General features: G+C 41.8%; 1 protein-coding gene across 1 annotated transcript; it reads left to right on the top strand.

Moving 5' to 3' along the window:
• The first annotated feature begins 11,532 nt into the window (after nt 1-11,532).
• Nucleotides 11,533-14,324, top strand: LOC142664995 (mucosal pentraxin-like). The gene is made up of 2 exons (XM_075844522.1): nt 11,533-11,604; nt 13,705-14,324. The coding sequence occupies exons 1-2, from the start codon at nt 11,538-11,540 to the stop codon at nt 14,322-14,324; spliced, it is 687 nt and encodes a 228-aa protein (XP_075700637.1). The 5' UTR covers nt 11,533-11,537.
• Nucleotides 14,325-14,928: the final 604 nt, after the last annotated feature.

Genomic DNA, 14,928 nt, shown 5'->3' with positions numbered 1-14,928 from the left:
TGCACGAAGCTGAATGGAGAATTGGGCTCTGGAAAATACAACAAATAGTGTTATAAACTTATCAGTAATTCAGTTTTCCTGATCAAGAATAAGAAATGATGATCATTACAAAATCTTTATTGTATACCTGACTCTATATGTAACAGGTGGGGACCAAAGAAACCATCATCATCCTCAAGGCTACTTGGAGACCTTGGAATAGGCAGGTGAGACTGGAAAAATGAAACATAAGACCCAAACAATTTAAAAGAAGGAGAAGAAACAATATAAAAGTGTAACTAAATACTGTAGAGAAGTGACCACCGACCTGATGTAGATTCTCATCACTGCCGCTGTCCTGTGTGTCCGACTCAAAAATCTCACGGCACTTTTTCTTGACCAATAACTATGAAGAAAAAAATAAAAAAGTTGTTATTTTACCTTTATAATCCCAAAAATTGTAATCTCAAATAGAAATATGAACTAAAATATCTTCACATTCAAGCCGCCACTCACCTGGTCATCACTGCCGGCGTCCTCTGTATCAGATTCGATAATAAAGCAACGTTTGCGCTTTTTATTTGACATTTTTGCACAATTGAAAAGCAAAAATCTCTCTCCACAAATTCTATCACCCTCAGCGGATGTGTCCGGAACTGGAACTTTTATCATCTCTTCATATTGTGACATCATCATGACTTGGTATGGAATCACCGATACTGTGATGTCATGACTTATGTGATCTGTTGGACTTTAATGTGTGTGTATGTATATGTATATGTGTATATGTATATATATATATATATATATATATATATATATATATAAATATATATATATAAATATATATATATATATATATAATTACGGAACGGAGTAATATCTGTATACAGGAATAGTCACATAGTAAAGGTCCCTTGTACAAAAAATATATCACTCCAGTTCTAAGGTGAATTGGCAAAATTGCTGAAAACATGTGATCACCCCTAATAATAGTGATAAAAAATATATAATATATAATATGTATTTAAGAAAAAAAAAATGCACACATGCCACACTCATGCCACTCACCCACTGGACACATGTCGCCCACACATCTGCTAGAGTGAATTCATCTCATTCTCCAGCTGCTGCCTGCTTCCTTTTCCATTACTTCTTGGCATAGACTACTACTTCCATCCTCACCCTCTTCAGTACCAAGGAAACTGAATTATCTCCATCCCCTATTTCTATCATCACATCCTCAATTTCTGACTACTCTAATTTTCCTCCTCATCAGAGGGTTGAGAAATGGAAAGTGGAGGATGCTCCAGGACATGTAATAAAGAACTAGTACCTACAATAGTGGATGGACTCATAGCCTCCTGGACTCTCTACTGTCCGATTTCTGTGTGATATAGAAGTTGTAATACTATTAGGTCGCTAACATGATCGGTGGATGCTGGAGATTGTCTGTCGTGGCTCATACGTTCTGTTGTAAAGAGCTAATGGTTAATCATCCCTTTCAACTTCACGAGGTGTACGGTATATCGGCAGCGTTTCTCAGTGCTGTCAGGGAGGAGTGAAGGACCTGCTTGGTTTCTTAACTTCTTGTCTGGATTTTTTGACTGTGCCCTCCGCCTGTTTTCACCATCTGTGTTGGAAGCAGGAAAAATAGTCTGATGGATCACATTTTCTTTTACATCATGAGGAGGGCCGGGTGCGTGTGCAACGTTAGAAGACAAGCCTGCGGGGGCAGTGTGATGATCTGGGCAATGTTCTGCTGGGAAACCTTGGGTCCTGACATTCATGTGGATGTGACACTTTACACCTACCTAAACATTGCTGCAAACCAAGTACCCACTTCATGGCAGCGGTATTCCCTAATGGCAGTGCCCTCTTTCAGAAGGATAATTCGCCCGCCACACTGCAATCATTGTTCAGGAATAATTTGAGGAACATGACAAAGAGTTCAAGGTGATGACTTGGCCTCCAAATTCCCCAGATCTCAATCCCATCGATCATCTGTGGGAGGTGCTGGAAAAACAAGTCCGATCCATGAAGGCCGCACCTCACAACTTACAGGACTTATCGTCTTGGTGCCAGATACCACAAGAATGTTCAGACGTCTTGTAGAGTCCATGCCTCGATGGGTCAGAGCTGTTCTGGTGGCACAAGGAGGATCTACACAATATAAGGCAGGTGGTTTCAATGTTATGGCTGATCAGTGTATATAGATATATATATAGATATGTATGTACAGAAATGCCACACACATATCCAAACTTATCACACTTGCCTACTTTGCAGAGAGCCAGGTCTTCATACAGGCAGCCTCCTCTAGTATAAAGCGGTGAGCAGCATGTGGATGGTGTGATGTATGATCTGCTGCCTTGATCTGCAGTGTGGGGGGCTGTATTATAAATCATTGATGTGATTGGACACTGTGTAATGCTTAGTTTCCCCTGTGGGGGCACTGCAGGGAAATTGAACACTTACTGCCAGTATTCCTCCACAGATAACCAGTGATTGCCGAGGGTCTGGGGAACGCTTGTGATTAGCTTATTGTTAAGGTACAATAACAAGTAGAGACTCTCCAATCTTTAAAAGTCCCACAGAACCCCTCTAAAGGGTTGTCCACTTTATATATAATCTGTGAAAAGAGGGGGTAAGGGGAATATAGGGAGTTTACTAATATATGCTCTTTAGATTTTCTGCCTTGTTTAAACGCATTGTGAAGCCACGTCCAGTCTTATCCCTGGATAGCACCGCCGCACCCGTCCTGATAATGGCCTCTGAGGATGGGCATGAGACGCAACCCCGTCCATCAGCACCTCCCATCGAAACGTTCTGCGCCTTCACTAGTTTTCTGGTGCCTTATGACATTCTCCGGTGCCTGATTTGGTGACACATTGTCCTCCCTATAGAATGATGTAAATTACACAGGTCACCAGCAAAATATTTAGATTGTAGATAAGGAGAAATTTCTATTTCTAAATGATTACAGTTACAATTCATGAAAGGAAGGAGGGAAATTGTCATTTATTGAACATATACTTATTACAATATAGAAAGATTTGTCATTAATATCTGCAAAATAAAGAAATGTAACAACTATGCTGTAATCCGGGGCTGCAGAAATGAGTACACCGTTGGCTAAAATCTACTAATAAGTAACATTAAGTACTGCACTGACTCTTCTTGGCATGGAGTATACAAGTGTAGGACATATTGTCACATCTATCCTGTCCCACTCCTGCAGGATGACCTCCTGCCTTCGTGCTTGATTGGGAGTGCTGCAGGTTCTCAATAGGGTTGGAGTCGAGGCACCTTCTAGCCACGGCACTTTCCCCTTTCTTAAGAATATTCGGGGTGATCGTCCTGCTGAAAAAGTATGACCGGGGTGTGTAGAGAGGGTAGCATCTTCTCTTTCATTATTTTGCAGTACATCTGGGGAGTCCCGTATGACTCCTGCTCCTCAACTATGATAATAAAAGGGTGTCTGGAGATGGTGTGTCCTTTTTGGAAACCTTTCCTTGTATAACGTCCCTATTAACCCATTACTGTATAATTCCAGTGTAAGAACTGCAGATAACACATACGGGTCCAGTCTCTGACATTCGTCTTCTTCAGGGTGATACGTGATCTTCAGTAGACTGGAAGGGAAAACGTCTTATTTCTCTTTACTTCTACGAGAAAGGATTTAGAGCATGTTTCATGAGTTTGGCACATCTTCGGCTGTCCGTGCGCCACAAAGCAAAATCGATGGCAGCTATGAGCTGGCCTCGATTATATGTAATTTGTGCCACAGGGGGGAAATTCCTTCCTGACCCTGGGAAAAGGCGATCAATCCTAGAACCCTGGATCAAACCTGCTGATGTTATTAATATAATTTATGTTATTACTGCTAATATTTTATACTTATACTCTACCTATTAAAATACTATTCTTATACTGTTATTATGTCTATTACATTTTTTATGCTTATTTAACCTAACAATTATTATTATCAGATTATTAATCATATTACAGTTGTTGTTGGTGCCATACATTACATCACCGGCACATTGGTCTGAGGAGGGTGGTCCAGATGATGTTCCTCTTTCCTCGGAGGTTGCTGTGGATGTAACGGAGGAGGGAATGCTGGCAAATCTTATATATTCTTCCTGCCTGATGTTGAACTCTTCTCATCTTCGTCCTGACCTGTCCAGTGGTGTCTGCTACCTTTTCAACAGTTCTCTCTTCATCCTCCTCATTCTCATTATGCTCCTCAGTGACTTCATTCTCCTCATGGTCTACATCTATGCTTTCTAATTCCTCCTCCTTGTTGGACTCCTCCTCATCGTTGTCTTCCTGATTCGTTCTTCCTGCTCTTCTTCTTCTTCCTCGTTGTTGGACTCCTCATCATTGTCTTCCTCCTCATGTTCTTCTTGTTCGTCTTCCTCCCGGTCCTCTGCCTCTTCTGCCTCTGTCTTGTCATCCTCCTCCTTCAGATCTTCGCACAGCTGGCCTACCATCATTGGTGTAGTTTTGGGTTGTTCTTCTTCTGAGCTTCCCGGTTGGTCGGCATGAGGAGCTAAGAAAAAGAAAAGATTCAGTCAATTGTCTATTGAGACGTTCCTATAAAACCTTCACATCTATAGAGAGATCATGGATGAATCTGTTATATAGAGAACTCAATGGGCGGTATGATCAGTGATCTCCATCCTGAAAATTGGTGACGGCAGGAAATTCATACAGCCGATCACATTATATAGAAATAGGGCACTTATAATGTGGTGACAGAGCCTCTTTAAGGGCAGCAATATAAATACATATAAAGCTAGCTCCCCCTAGTGGTGGCTGATAACATTATTTTTGGGAGATTTGTCTGGAGATCGCCACTATTTTGGGACAATCTGGGAGACCAGACAAGTAGGATTTAGGTAAAATGATAAAATCATCAGCAGATTCCTAATAATGTGCGTGAAGCATCATGGGAGATGAGATAAATTAGCTTAATTTTCATCACATTATGGGATGTGAGAACTCAGAGACTAGTCGTTGTCCTGTAACAGACTGAGGACCACTGACTGCTGACCAGTGACATATGTAACAGAAAATTTAAAGGGACATCGTTGTGCAGGAAAATCAGTGAAGGAGCTTAGCCAATGCTGAAACCCTTTTATTCTGAGGATGGGTGGGGGTCCTTAAAGTCAGACCCCCACTGTTAAGGGTGTTAAAGGTCATCAATTTAGGCAGGTCATCAACTGGACCTCCTAGTCTCTTATCTGGTTTCAAATATGTGGGAGAGCTTGACGATGCTTCGGAGAGAAACTACACACTTCACACATTTTGTAAGTGCAATCAGATTCTCTAGTTTATTAGCAAATAATACATAGATTATATATAATTAAAAGGGGTGTTGGCCATGTCTCCCCCTCCAATCACATAAGAGGGGTAATGGCCTTCAGTCCATCCAATCAATATTGACCATGTCTCCTCCTCCTCTAAATCACGAGGGATTTTATTCTGGAAAAGAACACGTATACATTATATCACATTCAATCACATTATATCATTTTATATCACATGTTTTGTATAATTGTAGTCAGCATATTTTAGCTACGTGCTCAGACATTATATATTTTAGCTATGTAAGCAGATTCATAGTCTGTCTAAGAAAGAGGAAATATCATTTTAGCTCGCGGTGAGACATCTAAAAGAAGAACAAGACTGAATCGGTAGTTTTAAAACTTGAGAATAATATATAAAATGGAAGATAAAAGTCCAGGCTTCCATCTCAGCCACCGATTAGGAAGTGATGGCATATACTAGCGGTATACTATGACTTCCTGAACTGAAAAAAAAAACCTTTAAAGGGAACCTGTACCTCTCCTTACATGTCTGTTTTAGTAAATACTTGTATTCCCCATGAAATAACAATTCTGGAACATCTTTTCTGAGAACTCTATGTTGAGCCGTTCCTCTGTTATTCCTACTAGAAGTTTATGAATAAATTGACAACTGGGTGTTACCAGTTGGGGCTGTGTCCCTACACAGACTGACACTGTCCAATCAGTGCTCACAGTCTCAGACTGTGTAGGGACACGCCCCATTAACAAGGAGAATGGTTACACCCAGTTGCCAATTTATTCAGAATTTTCTAGGAAGAATAACAGAGGAACGGTACAATGCAGAGTTATAAGAAAATATGTTCCAGAATTGTTATTTTATGGGGAATACAAGTATTTACTAATACAGACATTTCAGGAGAATCTTATAATTAGAATATAACAGTAGTGATGATGATCTCCTCATCCGCAGCACATATTCCCTCATCATTACACGTTCCGTCTTCGTCCAAGACAACCCCCGTTCCTGCCCTATGTCATATAATGTAATGTTATATTGCAAAAGTAAAAAAAGGAACATGACCACATTTTATGTAATATCTAAGACAATAAATAGATAAGACAGCAGGAAGGGCAGTGTCTTAAATACAATTAAGATTCCAGAAGGTTTATCATTGAATATTGCTGAATTCAGAACCGGTCCATATCTGTACAGCTTAATACATAGTCAGGTAAGGAGTCTTTGAACTTAAATGGATTTTAATTATACTCATTTTATCATCTTTACAATATATCTTTATTACCGTTTTTTGTAGTTTTCACTTTGTTCTTACTCAGTGCCATTTATAATACTCTAATGCTTCTTGGAAACCATCAGCAAGCAGGCTAGATATTATTACATACATTACAGTTGGATTTGTACTCTAATTATGCCTTAGATTTATACATAGAGACTGATTATCATGAACACAGAATACTTACATTGGGAAATGAAATCGGTAGCACTGGACAAAGATACGGAGCATGGCTCGTAGGACGGTCCAACGTCTTTTCCAATAGACAATAATAGAGATCAAGGCAGAACTACTAACATAGTATAATACATAAATAATTGGTAAATTAATACCATGGGTGCCCTAAAAAAAAATCATAATACATAAATATATGATTACCGGAAAGGTAAATGCCTCTCACCCTTGATGGATTCTCAGCGACCCTCTCGCCCCAATGTGTATGTCATCTTGAAGCAGCTCAGAATCGGGCAATTGCGCATGTGACTACTTCGCTGTATTGAATAGAGGCAAATAGATCTGACTTAATGTGGCTATGTGACCTAGAGACTCAGTGTGAAAATATCCCGTTTTTCTTACACTTATGGTCAATATGTCCCAACAAAACGGGGATACACTGATCTTATTGAGGAAAGAAATACATATATCGCTTTAACCCTTATATAAGAGGCATTGACCTCTCCAGTAATTATGTATTCATATCTTAATGATGATTTTATCAGGCACCTGCGATATTAATTTATCAATTCGTTATGTATTACACTATGTTTGTCCACTGTATTTGTCTGCATACACAGTCCTGGTCAAGAGTTTTGAGACTGACACAAATTTTGGTTTTCGACAAAGTTTGCTGCTTCAGTTTTCTTAGTGGCAATTTGCATTAACTCTAGATTGTTATGAAGTGTGATCAGATTAATTGTAATTAATTGTAAAGTTATTCCTTGCCATGAAAATTAACTTAATCACAAAAACCCAATTTCCACTGCATTTCAGCCCTGCCACAAAATGACCGGCTAACATCTTGTCAGTGATCTTCCCGTTAGCTCAGGAGAAAGAGAGGAGAGGGAGAAGCCAGGAGAGGTAGAAGATACAGGGGGGTTGTCGCCAGGGGTGTATCGTGAGGGGGGGACGATGTGGGCGGGAGGTTTGTCGCGTGGGGGAGACGTGAGAGGGGTGCAGGGGGGGTGCCGTAATTATGGGGAAGACCCGCTGATGGTGATAGTATTGTGATCATTGTGACAGATTGTCACAATGATCACATGCCCAGAGACCACGATGATTAGTCTCTGGGCAGAAATCTGTGATGTCAGCTGTCTAGAGACAGTAAACCCGGCCGTCAAAAAATGGGACATGCTCTATTTTCGGCCGTTCTCCCGGCTCCCATAGAAGTCTATGGGGCCGTGTAAAGATCTACTGTCACTCGGATGTGACCCAACTGACGGCCGAGCTTTCTGCCGCTCGTTCGGCCTCTCCTCCTCACAGTGCGAAGTGCATGTGAGGAGGAGGAGGAGGGTATTTTTTTCTCCCTGTAGGAGCAGAATCCCCAGACACAGCGTTGCCGAAGCTGTGGCCGGGGATTCCGCTCCAGGAGAAGTCCCTGACTTCACTGTCTATATATGGACAGTGACGGCAGGGACTTCTCCTGGCACGGTCCCCTACTCCTCAAACTGAATCCCCGGCGGTGTGGCCGGTGTTTCCACTCAAGGAGAAGTCCCTGACTTCACTGTTCATATATGGACACAGTGACGTCAGGGACATCTGAAGCGGCACCCCCGGAGCTGTGGCCGGTATTTCCACTCCAGGAGAAGTCCCTGACTTCACTGTTCATATATGGACACAGTGACGTCAGGGACTTCTGAAATGGAATACCCAGCGCTGTGGCCAGTGTTTCCGCTCCAGGAATAGTCCCTGACTTCACTGTGCATATATGGACACAGTGACGTCAGGGACTTCTGAAGCGGAATCCCCAGCACTGTGGCCGGTATTTCCGCTCCAGGAGAAGTCCCTGACTTCACTCTCCATATATGGAGATTGAAGTCAGGGACTTCTCCTGGAATGATTCCCTACAGTGGCGCTATCTACGGGAAGGTAGCAGGTGCCATTTATGGGGGGTGCTACGTAAAATGGTGCTGTGTAGAGCTACCTACAGGGAGGCTGTGTGGCATTACCTACAGGGGGCTGTGTGGCATTACCTACAGGGGGGCTGTGTGGCATTACCTACAGGGGGCTGTGTGGCATTACCTACAGGGAGCTATGTGGCATTACCTACAGGGGGGATGTGTGGCACTACCTACAGGGGGCTGTGTGGCACTACCTACAGGGAGGCCGTGGCAGTATCTACAGAGGGCAGTGTGTGGACTACAGAGGGAAGTGTGTGGCAAAAAATTGACAAATGTAATTCATATGTTTTTAAAACGGACAGAGAAAATAACGAATGCAAAACGGGTCAAAATCGGCCATTAAAACCGGAAACACGGCCCAGAACAGAAACGGATGCAAAACGGCCGAGCAAAACGGACCAACACTCGGACCCTGTCGTGTGAATAGAGCCTAAGTGCAGCAAGTGATAGAACAGTGATATAGAACTTCTGTCCTCACACTGCAGTGTATCCTGTGTGATGCAGCTTCAGCCTGCCTCCTCTGCAATCTGCTTGTGATAGGTTTCTTCATGTCTGTTGTTACACAGGAGACAGTGAGTAGCAGCATCTCATAGAAATACACTTTTTTAATGCAGCACAAAGATGTACAGACAGTTAGTGTGAGTCAGTGGGGTTACAACTCTGCAGCAAATCATTGTAAGAACTCACCTTTTATATGACTGCACTCCTGCTCCCTTAGATAAGGCACAAATAATTTCTTCAGCAGCACTATGTACATGGGGGGGCATAAAGAGGAACAAGGAGGATGCTGGGTGGGGAGGGGTCTCAGTTCTTCCAGGAGGGATTGATAGGTGATGATGTAATCCTGTAGTTCAGAGAAAGTCAGCCACAGAGGAGAGTGACCTCCTGTCTACACATGAGAGCATGATCTATTCTGGTGGTCAGACTGAGATCACATGACACAGCTGCCCATAATGAAAGGGTTCAAAATGTATAGATGCAACTGAGCTGGAAAGAAATAAATGACTTCTAGAATGTTGCTGGTAAGTTAGCAGGATATGTGCAAAAAAAATAAAAAAGCAACAACAATCTGCCGGAGTGCTTCTTTAATTAACCCCTTAGTGACCACTAATACGCCTTTTTACGTCGGTCACTAATGGGCTTTAGGCTAGGCTGACGCCTTTTCACGTCAGCCTAGTCTAAGTGCTGCACGGGTCTCCCGTGCTGCACGGGTCTCCCGTGCTGCACGGGTCTCCCGTGCAGGCAGGAGCCGGGGCTCTGCTGTCTGATGACAGCTGAGCTCCTGCTCCAACGCCCGCGATCGAAGTTTACTTCGATCGCGGCCGTTTAACCCGTTAAATGCCGCCGTCAATAGCGACCGCGGCATTTAACTTTGTTTACGGAGGGAGTGCGCTCCCTCTGTCACCCATCGGCGGCCCGCGAATGAAATCGCGGGTCTCCGATGGGGTGTCATGGCAGCCGGGGGCTTGATAAAAGCCCCCAGGTCTGTCCTGGACATATTCCTGTTAGGACGCGCCGGAGGCACGTCCCAACAGATTGCCTGTCAGATTTACACTGACAGGCAATAATGCTCTGGTATACGAAGTATACCAAAGCATTATAGCAGCGATCGGAATATCGCACAGTAAAGTCCCCTAGTGGGACTAATAAAATAAGTCATCAAAGTGAAATAAAGATTATTAATAAAAAGTACAGTAAAAAAATAAATAAAACCATTTTTTTCCATAAAAAGTGGTTTTATTTAGTAAAAGTGTAAAAAAAAAAAAAAGTACACATATGTGGTATCGCCGCGACCGTAATGACTCCATTAATAAAGTTAATATGTAATTTAAACCGCAAAGTGAACACCGTAAAAAAAAAACGCAAAAAAACATGGCGAAATTGCAATTTTTTTCCATTGCCCCCCAAAAAGTCATAATAAAAATGAATCAATAAGTCCCATGCACCCCAAAACAGTACCATTCAAAACTCTGTCTTGTCCCGCAGAAAACAAGCCCAAAAAATCACTACATTGATGGAAAAATAAAAAAATTACGGCTCTTGGAAAGCGACGATGCAAAAACAAATAATTTTAGTTCAAAAGAGTTTTTATTGTGCAAAAGTCGTAAAACATAAAAAAACCTCTACATATGTGCTATCGGCGTAATCGTACCGACCCATAGAATAAACTTAACATGTTATTTACGTCGCATAGTGAATGGCGTCAATTTAAAAACGCATAGAACAATGGCGGAATTTCAGGTTTTTTTTATAATCCCCCCCCCAAAAAGGTTAATAAAAGTTAATATAAAAATTATATGTTCCCAAAAATGGTGCCATTAAAAAGCACAACTAATCCCGCAAAAAACAAGTCCTCATACAGCTATGTAAACGAAAAAATAAGAACGTTATAGCTCTTTGAATGCGACTATAGAAAAACGAATAAAATAGCTTGGTCATTAGGGCCTAAAATGGGCTGGTCACTAAGGGGTTAATAAACTTGACTGTAGGAGTTATTGATGTAAATATACATTCACTGTACATTATCACTGCTTCTACCCTGATTCTTACTGTTTCTATGGTTAAAGCAGTGGCATACCGATCATAGCGGCATGGCACATTTGCTAAAGGACCCATGATGGTCTGCACCTGGCAGAGAACTTCTGTCCCTGCTTGCTTTGGCACTAATATTGTGGCTGATTTTAGCTGCCACTAGAGGAAGCTCACTGCATACAGAGTTATACAGAGTTTATTAGTATTTACAGCTCCCTCTAGTGGTGGCTTCATGCAGTCAGAATTCTATCATTTATGAAGTGAGGAAAACTAAATTAGATTTAATTTCCAGTCCACAGGGAATGGAAAAAATATTGGTCTGGATGATTCACTGCTCACTGGCTGTTTCTGGTATCATAGGACAGACAGGTAAGATTTACATACCTGCACTTTTGGGGTCTCACATTCCTTTGTATGTGATGACATTACACATTATGATCAATATACGTTATAACAAACCTGCATTCATTTGTATGGGAGATAGCTCTGTATATCATGTATTATTCACCGACCAGCTCCCACATCTGCACTTGCCTCCCCCCCCCCCCCCACCACCTCCACTCCGTAGGCTTTGACAGACTGCATTGCACTTTGCTATGGAGTCACTCGGGTGGGGGATTTAAATCCTGTGACTCTTGACACTCACTGCTTAATGGGAATGTATCACATATATTTATTTATTTTTTTACTTATTAAAACCAGATAGTGACACATATTCTTTTTTATTTTCACTACATGAGGACAGCCATCTTGCCAGATATGCTCTTAACAGCATTTAGAGATATGCTTTACAGCAGCGACCTGGACCATAGGAAACACTAGTGTAATGGCAGGAAGGAGGAGAAGGGAAAGTGAGCCCTAATCTACCCACCGCCCTGTCCCTGCCTACTTGCAACGACCCGCCCTAGGCGACGGGGTATAACTAGGCGGCGGTCCCTACGCTGTCTAAGTGCACGGGAGAACAAACAGGGAACACGCAAGGGAAGGGGCAGTAGCCACGGAACGCCGCGAGGAAACGGAGCGGTGAACGAGTAGTCAGGACCAGGATGAAGTGGAGTATACCAAAGTGAGCACGGAGAAGGAAGCAAGCCAGGGGCAAAGCAAAGCAGGTTAAGCGGAACTGCAGCAAGGCAGAAGCACGGCAGAAGCAGGCTGGAGCAAGCAGCAGTGAGGCCAGGAATCCAGAAGAATTACAAGCACTGAGGAAGAGAGCACGGCAGGTAATAAAGGACAGGGGGCGGAGCTAACTCCGACTGACCAGGCCGCGATAGGCTCTCCCACTCCTGAGCCTGCCACCCTGGTTGGTGGGAGATGGTTTCAGTCGAACAGGTCTGGCCTCAGGTGTGGATTGATTAATCCCAGGAGTATACCTAGACGTAGTACCTGGCAGATCCCTAACAACTAGTCTGGAGATGACCCACTAACTTCTGTGGGAGAGTTTTCTAGGCATGCTCCGTGACCTGTGCAAAGGTCATCATGCAGGGAGGGGGGAAGAGGGGAGCTCTGTCCATCACCTATTGTTTGTCAATGGCGGATCTTGTATATATATATATATATATATATATATATATCATCACAGGCAGGATTACACTGACAGGTAACACCTACAGTATATATACTGTATGTATATTTATATATGTGTATATATATATATATATACATATATAAATATACATACAGTATATATACTGTAGGTGTTACCTGTCAGTGTAATCCTGCCTGTGATGATAATTAAATGAGTGCTGAGAAGTGATCTCTACAGAACAGGAACGATTAGTCTATCAATTGTGTTATCTATATATAGATGTGTTATCTGTCAGTGTAATCCTGCCTGTGATGATAATGAGATGACTGATGAGAAGTGATCTCTACAGAACAGGAAGGGTCAGTCGTGAGGCTTAGTGGCTGGAGTGAAAACTGCAAGATTTTAGGATTATTTTTTACTACATATAATGAACTGAAACAATTTTAAAAAAACTCACCAAAAATCCTTTGAAAATATGTTAAACATAACAACTTGAATTAAACAATAGGTCACATTCCCTTTAAGAGTCTCTACACCGCTATGTTTCTGCACTTATCTATTGTGATGTCTCAGCTACAGACTTCTAATCCCGTCTTTCTCATCTTCTCCTTGATACCACTCCCATGTGACCTTGTGTTTGACCTTTGGCTACGTCTTGCCTCTCATCTTCTCCTTGGTACTGCTGTCATCTGACCTTCGGCTTGACCTTTGCCAAAAGACATAAGACAAAAAGAATAAAACGCTACCTAAAAAACCTCAAAATCGCCATAAAAAAGTCACAAAACATGTGGTGTTTTTCCTAAAAATGCTGCGTGTGATGCCCCCTAAATCTTGTTTTCGACTGGCGAACTTCTATAATATTGTTCTGACCTTTGTACAATATTGTTGACCTTGTTTTTAATTATTATATCAATTTTTTCATTTTGTATTCTCTTTTCCTATAGATATGAATGATGACGTGTTCACTTTCAACAAAATCTCAGATGATTCCTACGTTCGCCTCATTCCTTCGCAAAATGGTCCATTCCATGAACTAAGTCTCTGCCTGAGATTCAAAGCGATTCTCAAAAAGCGGTTGATCGTGTTTTCATTGGCTACTGAGGACGTACCAAATTCTTTCCGAATTATGTTGTTTCCCCAATCCCACGAACAAGTTACATTGACGATGTCTAAGATCCTCCCTATCCGCCTACATAGGGCAAATTTCAATGAATGGACCGGCATGTGTGTTGGGTGGAGTTCTTATACTGGAGATGTAGCATTATGGGTCAATCAGGACTTTTACCAAAGCAAAAATTTCAATAAACTCCCCGTTACTGGTGTCCCTTATATTATCATTGGGCAGGAACAGGATCTATACGGAGGAGGGTTTAACGAATTGCAGTGCTTCCAGGGTGATATTGCCGATATCAATATGTGGAATAAGAGTCTTTCCAATGAGGAAATGATAGATTTTATTAATTACGATAACATAACGGGTAATGTGATTACCTGGAGGGCCCTGAAGTTTAATGCGAGAGGAAGTGTCACTATAAATACTGCCCCTTGTCTGCCTATTGATTAATTCTACTGTATACAAAAACTCCATAATTAAACAAGTTCTCCACCTACATATATAGAAAAATCTGATTAAAAGTGCAAAGCCTGCATGATGAATAAAACATGATCAACTAGGGGTCGCTATAGTAACGTGTCGTCCATAGTGACCTCTGGTTTCTGGAAGGTAGCTGACGTCATGCAGACGTGTAAATAGAGATGAGGTGGGCGCAAAAAAGGTTTAATCTCCAGCAGTGGAAGGCTTCTTCACTGTAAGAGCAGTAAAGACGTAATATAGTCACCCCAGCAACTGAATATAGCAGAAACAGGTGATCGCTTCATGATGCTCCTTGAAACAAAATAACATAAATGCTTATGTAACAGTATGTAAACATGTAATGCTATAAATCAACATTTTTATTCCGTTAAAATGTATTTATGACTTTTCTTCAGAACCTTTGCACAGATGTCCCTCAGGATCGACCATTACAAGATTTATCAAAACTATCTAATAGAAAAACTGCTTTCCGCTGTAAAAAAAAAAAAAAGAGGCATTTGCATTCCCACATCCTTGGGTTCATGTGGGCTGTTATGTGGCAATTTGTACCATTCTGTAGGTGACCCTTCTATGC

This window comes from Rhinoderma darwinii, chromosome 12 (genome assembly GCF_050947455.1).
Source record: "Rhinoderma darwinii isolate aRhiDar2 chromosome 12, aRhiDar2.hap1, whole genome shotgun sequence".
NCBI classification, from domain to species: domain Eukaryota; kingdom Metazoa; phylum Chordata; class Amphibia; order Anura; family Rhinodermatidae; genus Rhinoderma; species Rhinoderma darwinii.
The sequence above is the reverse complement of the archived record's forward strand: the minus strand, read 5'-3'. Positions and strand labels throughout refer to the sequence as shown.

What these genes read in the sequence shown, in the direction of transcription:
- LOC142664995 (XM_075844522.1), top strand. Translation starts at nt 11,538, where the DNA reads ATGGAAAAAATATTGGTCTGGATGATTCACTGCTCACTGGCTGTTTCT. An exon ending in TGGTATCATAGGACAGACAG is followed by an intron (nt 11,605 to 13,704) that starts GTAAGATTTACA and finishes CTTTTCCTATAG; the next exon opens with ATATGAATGATGACGTGTTC.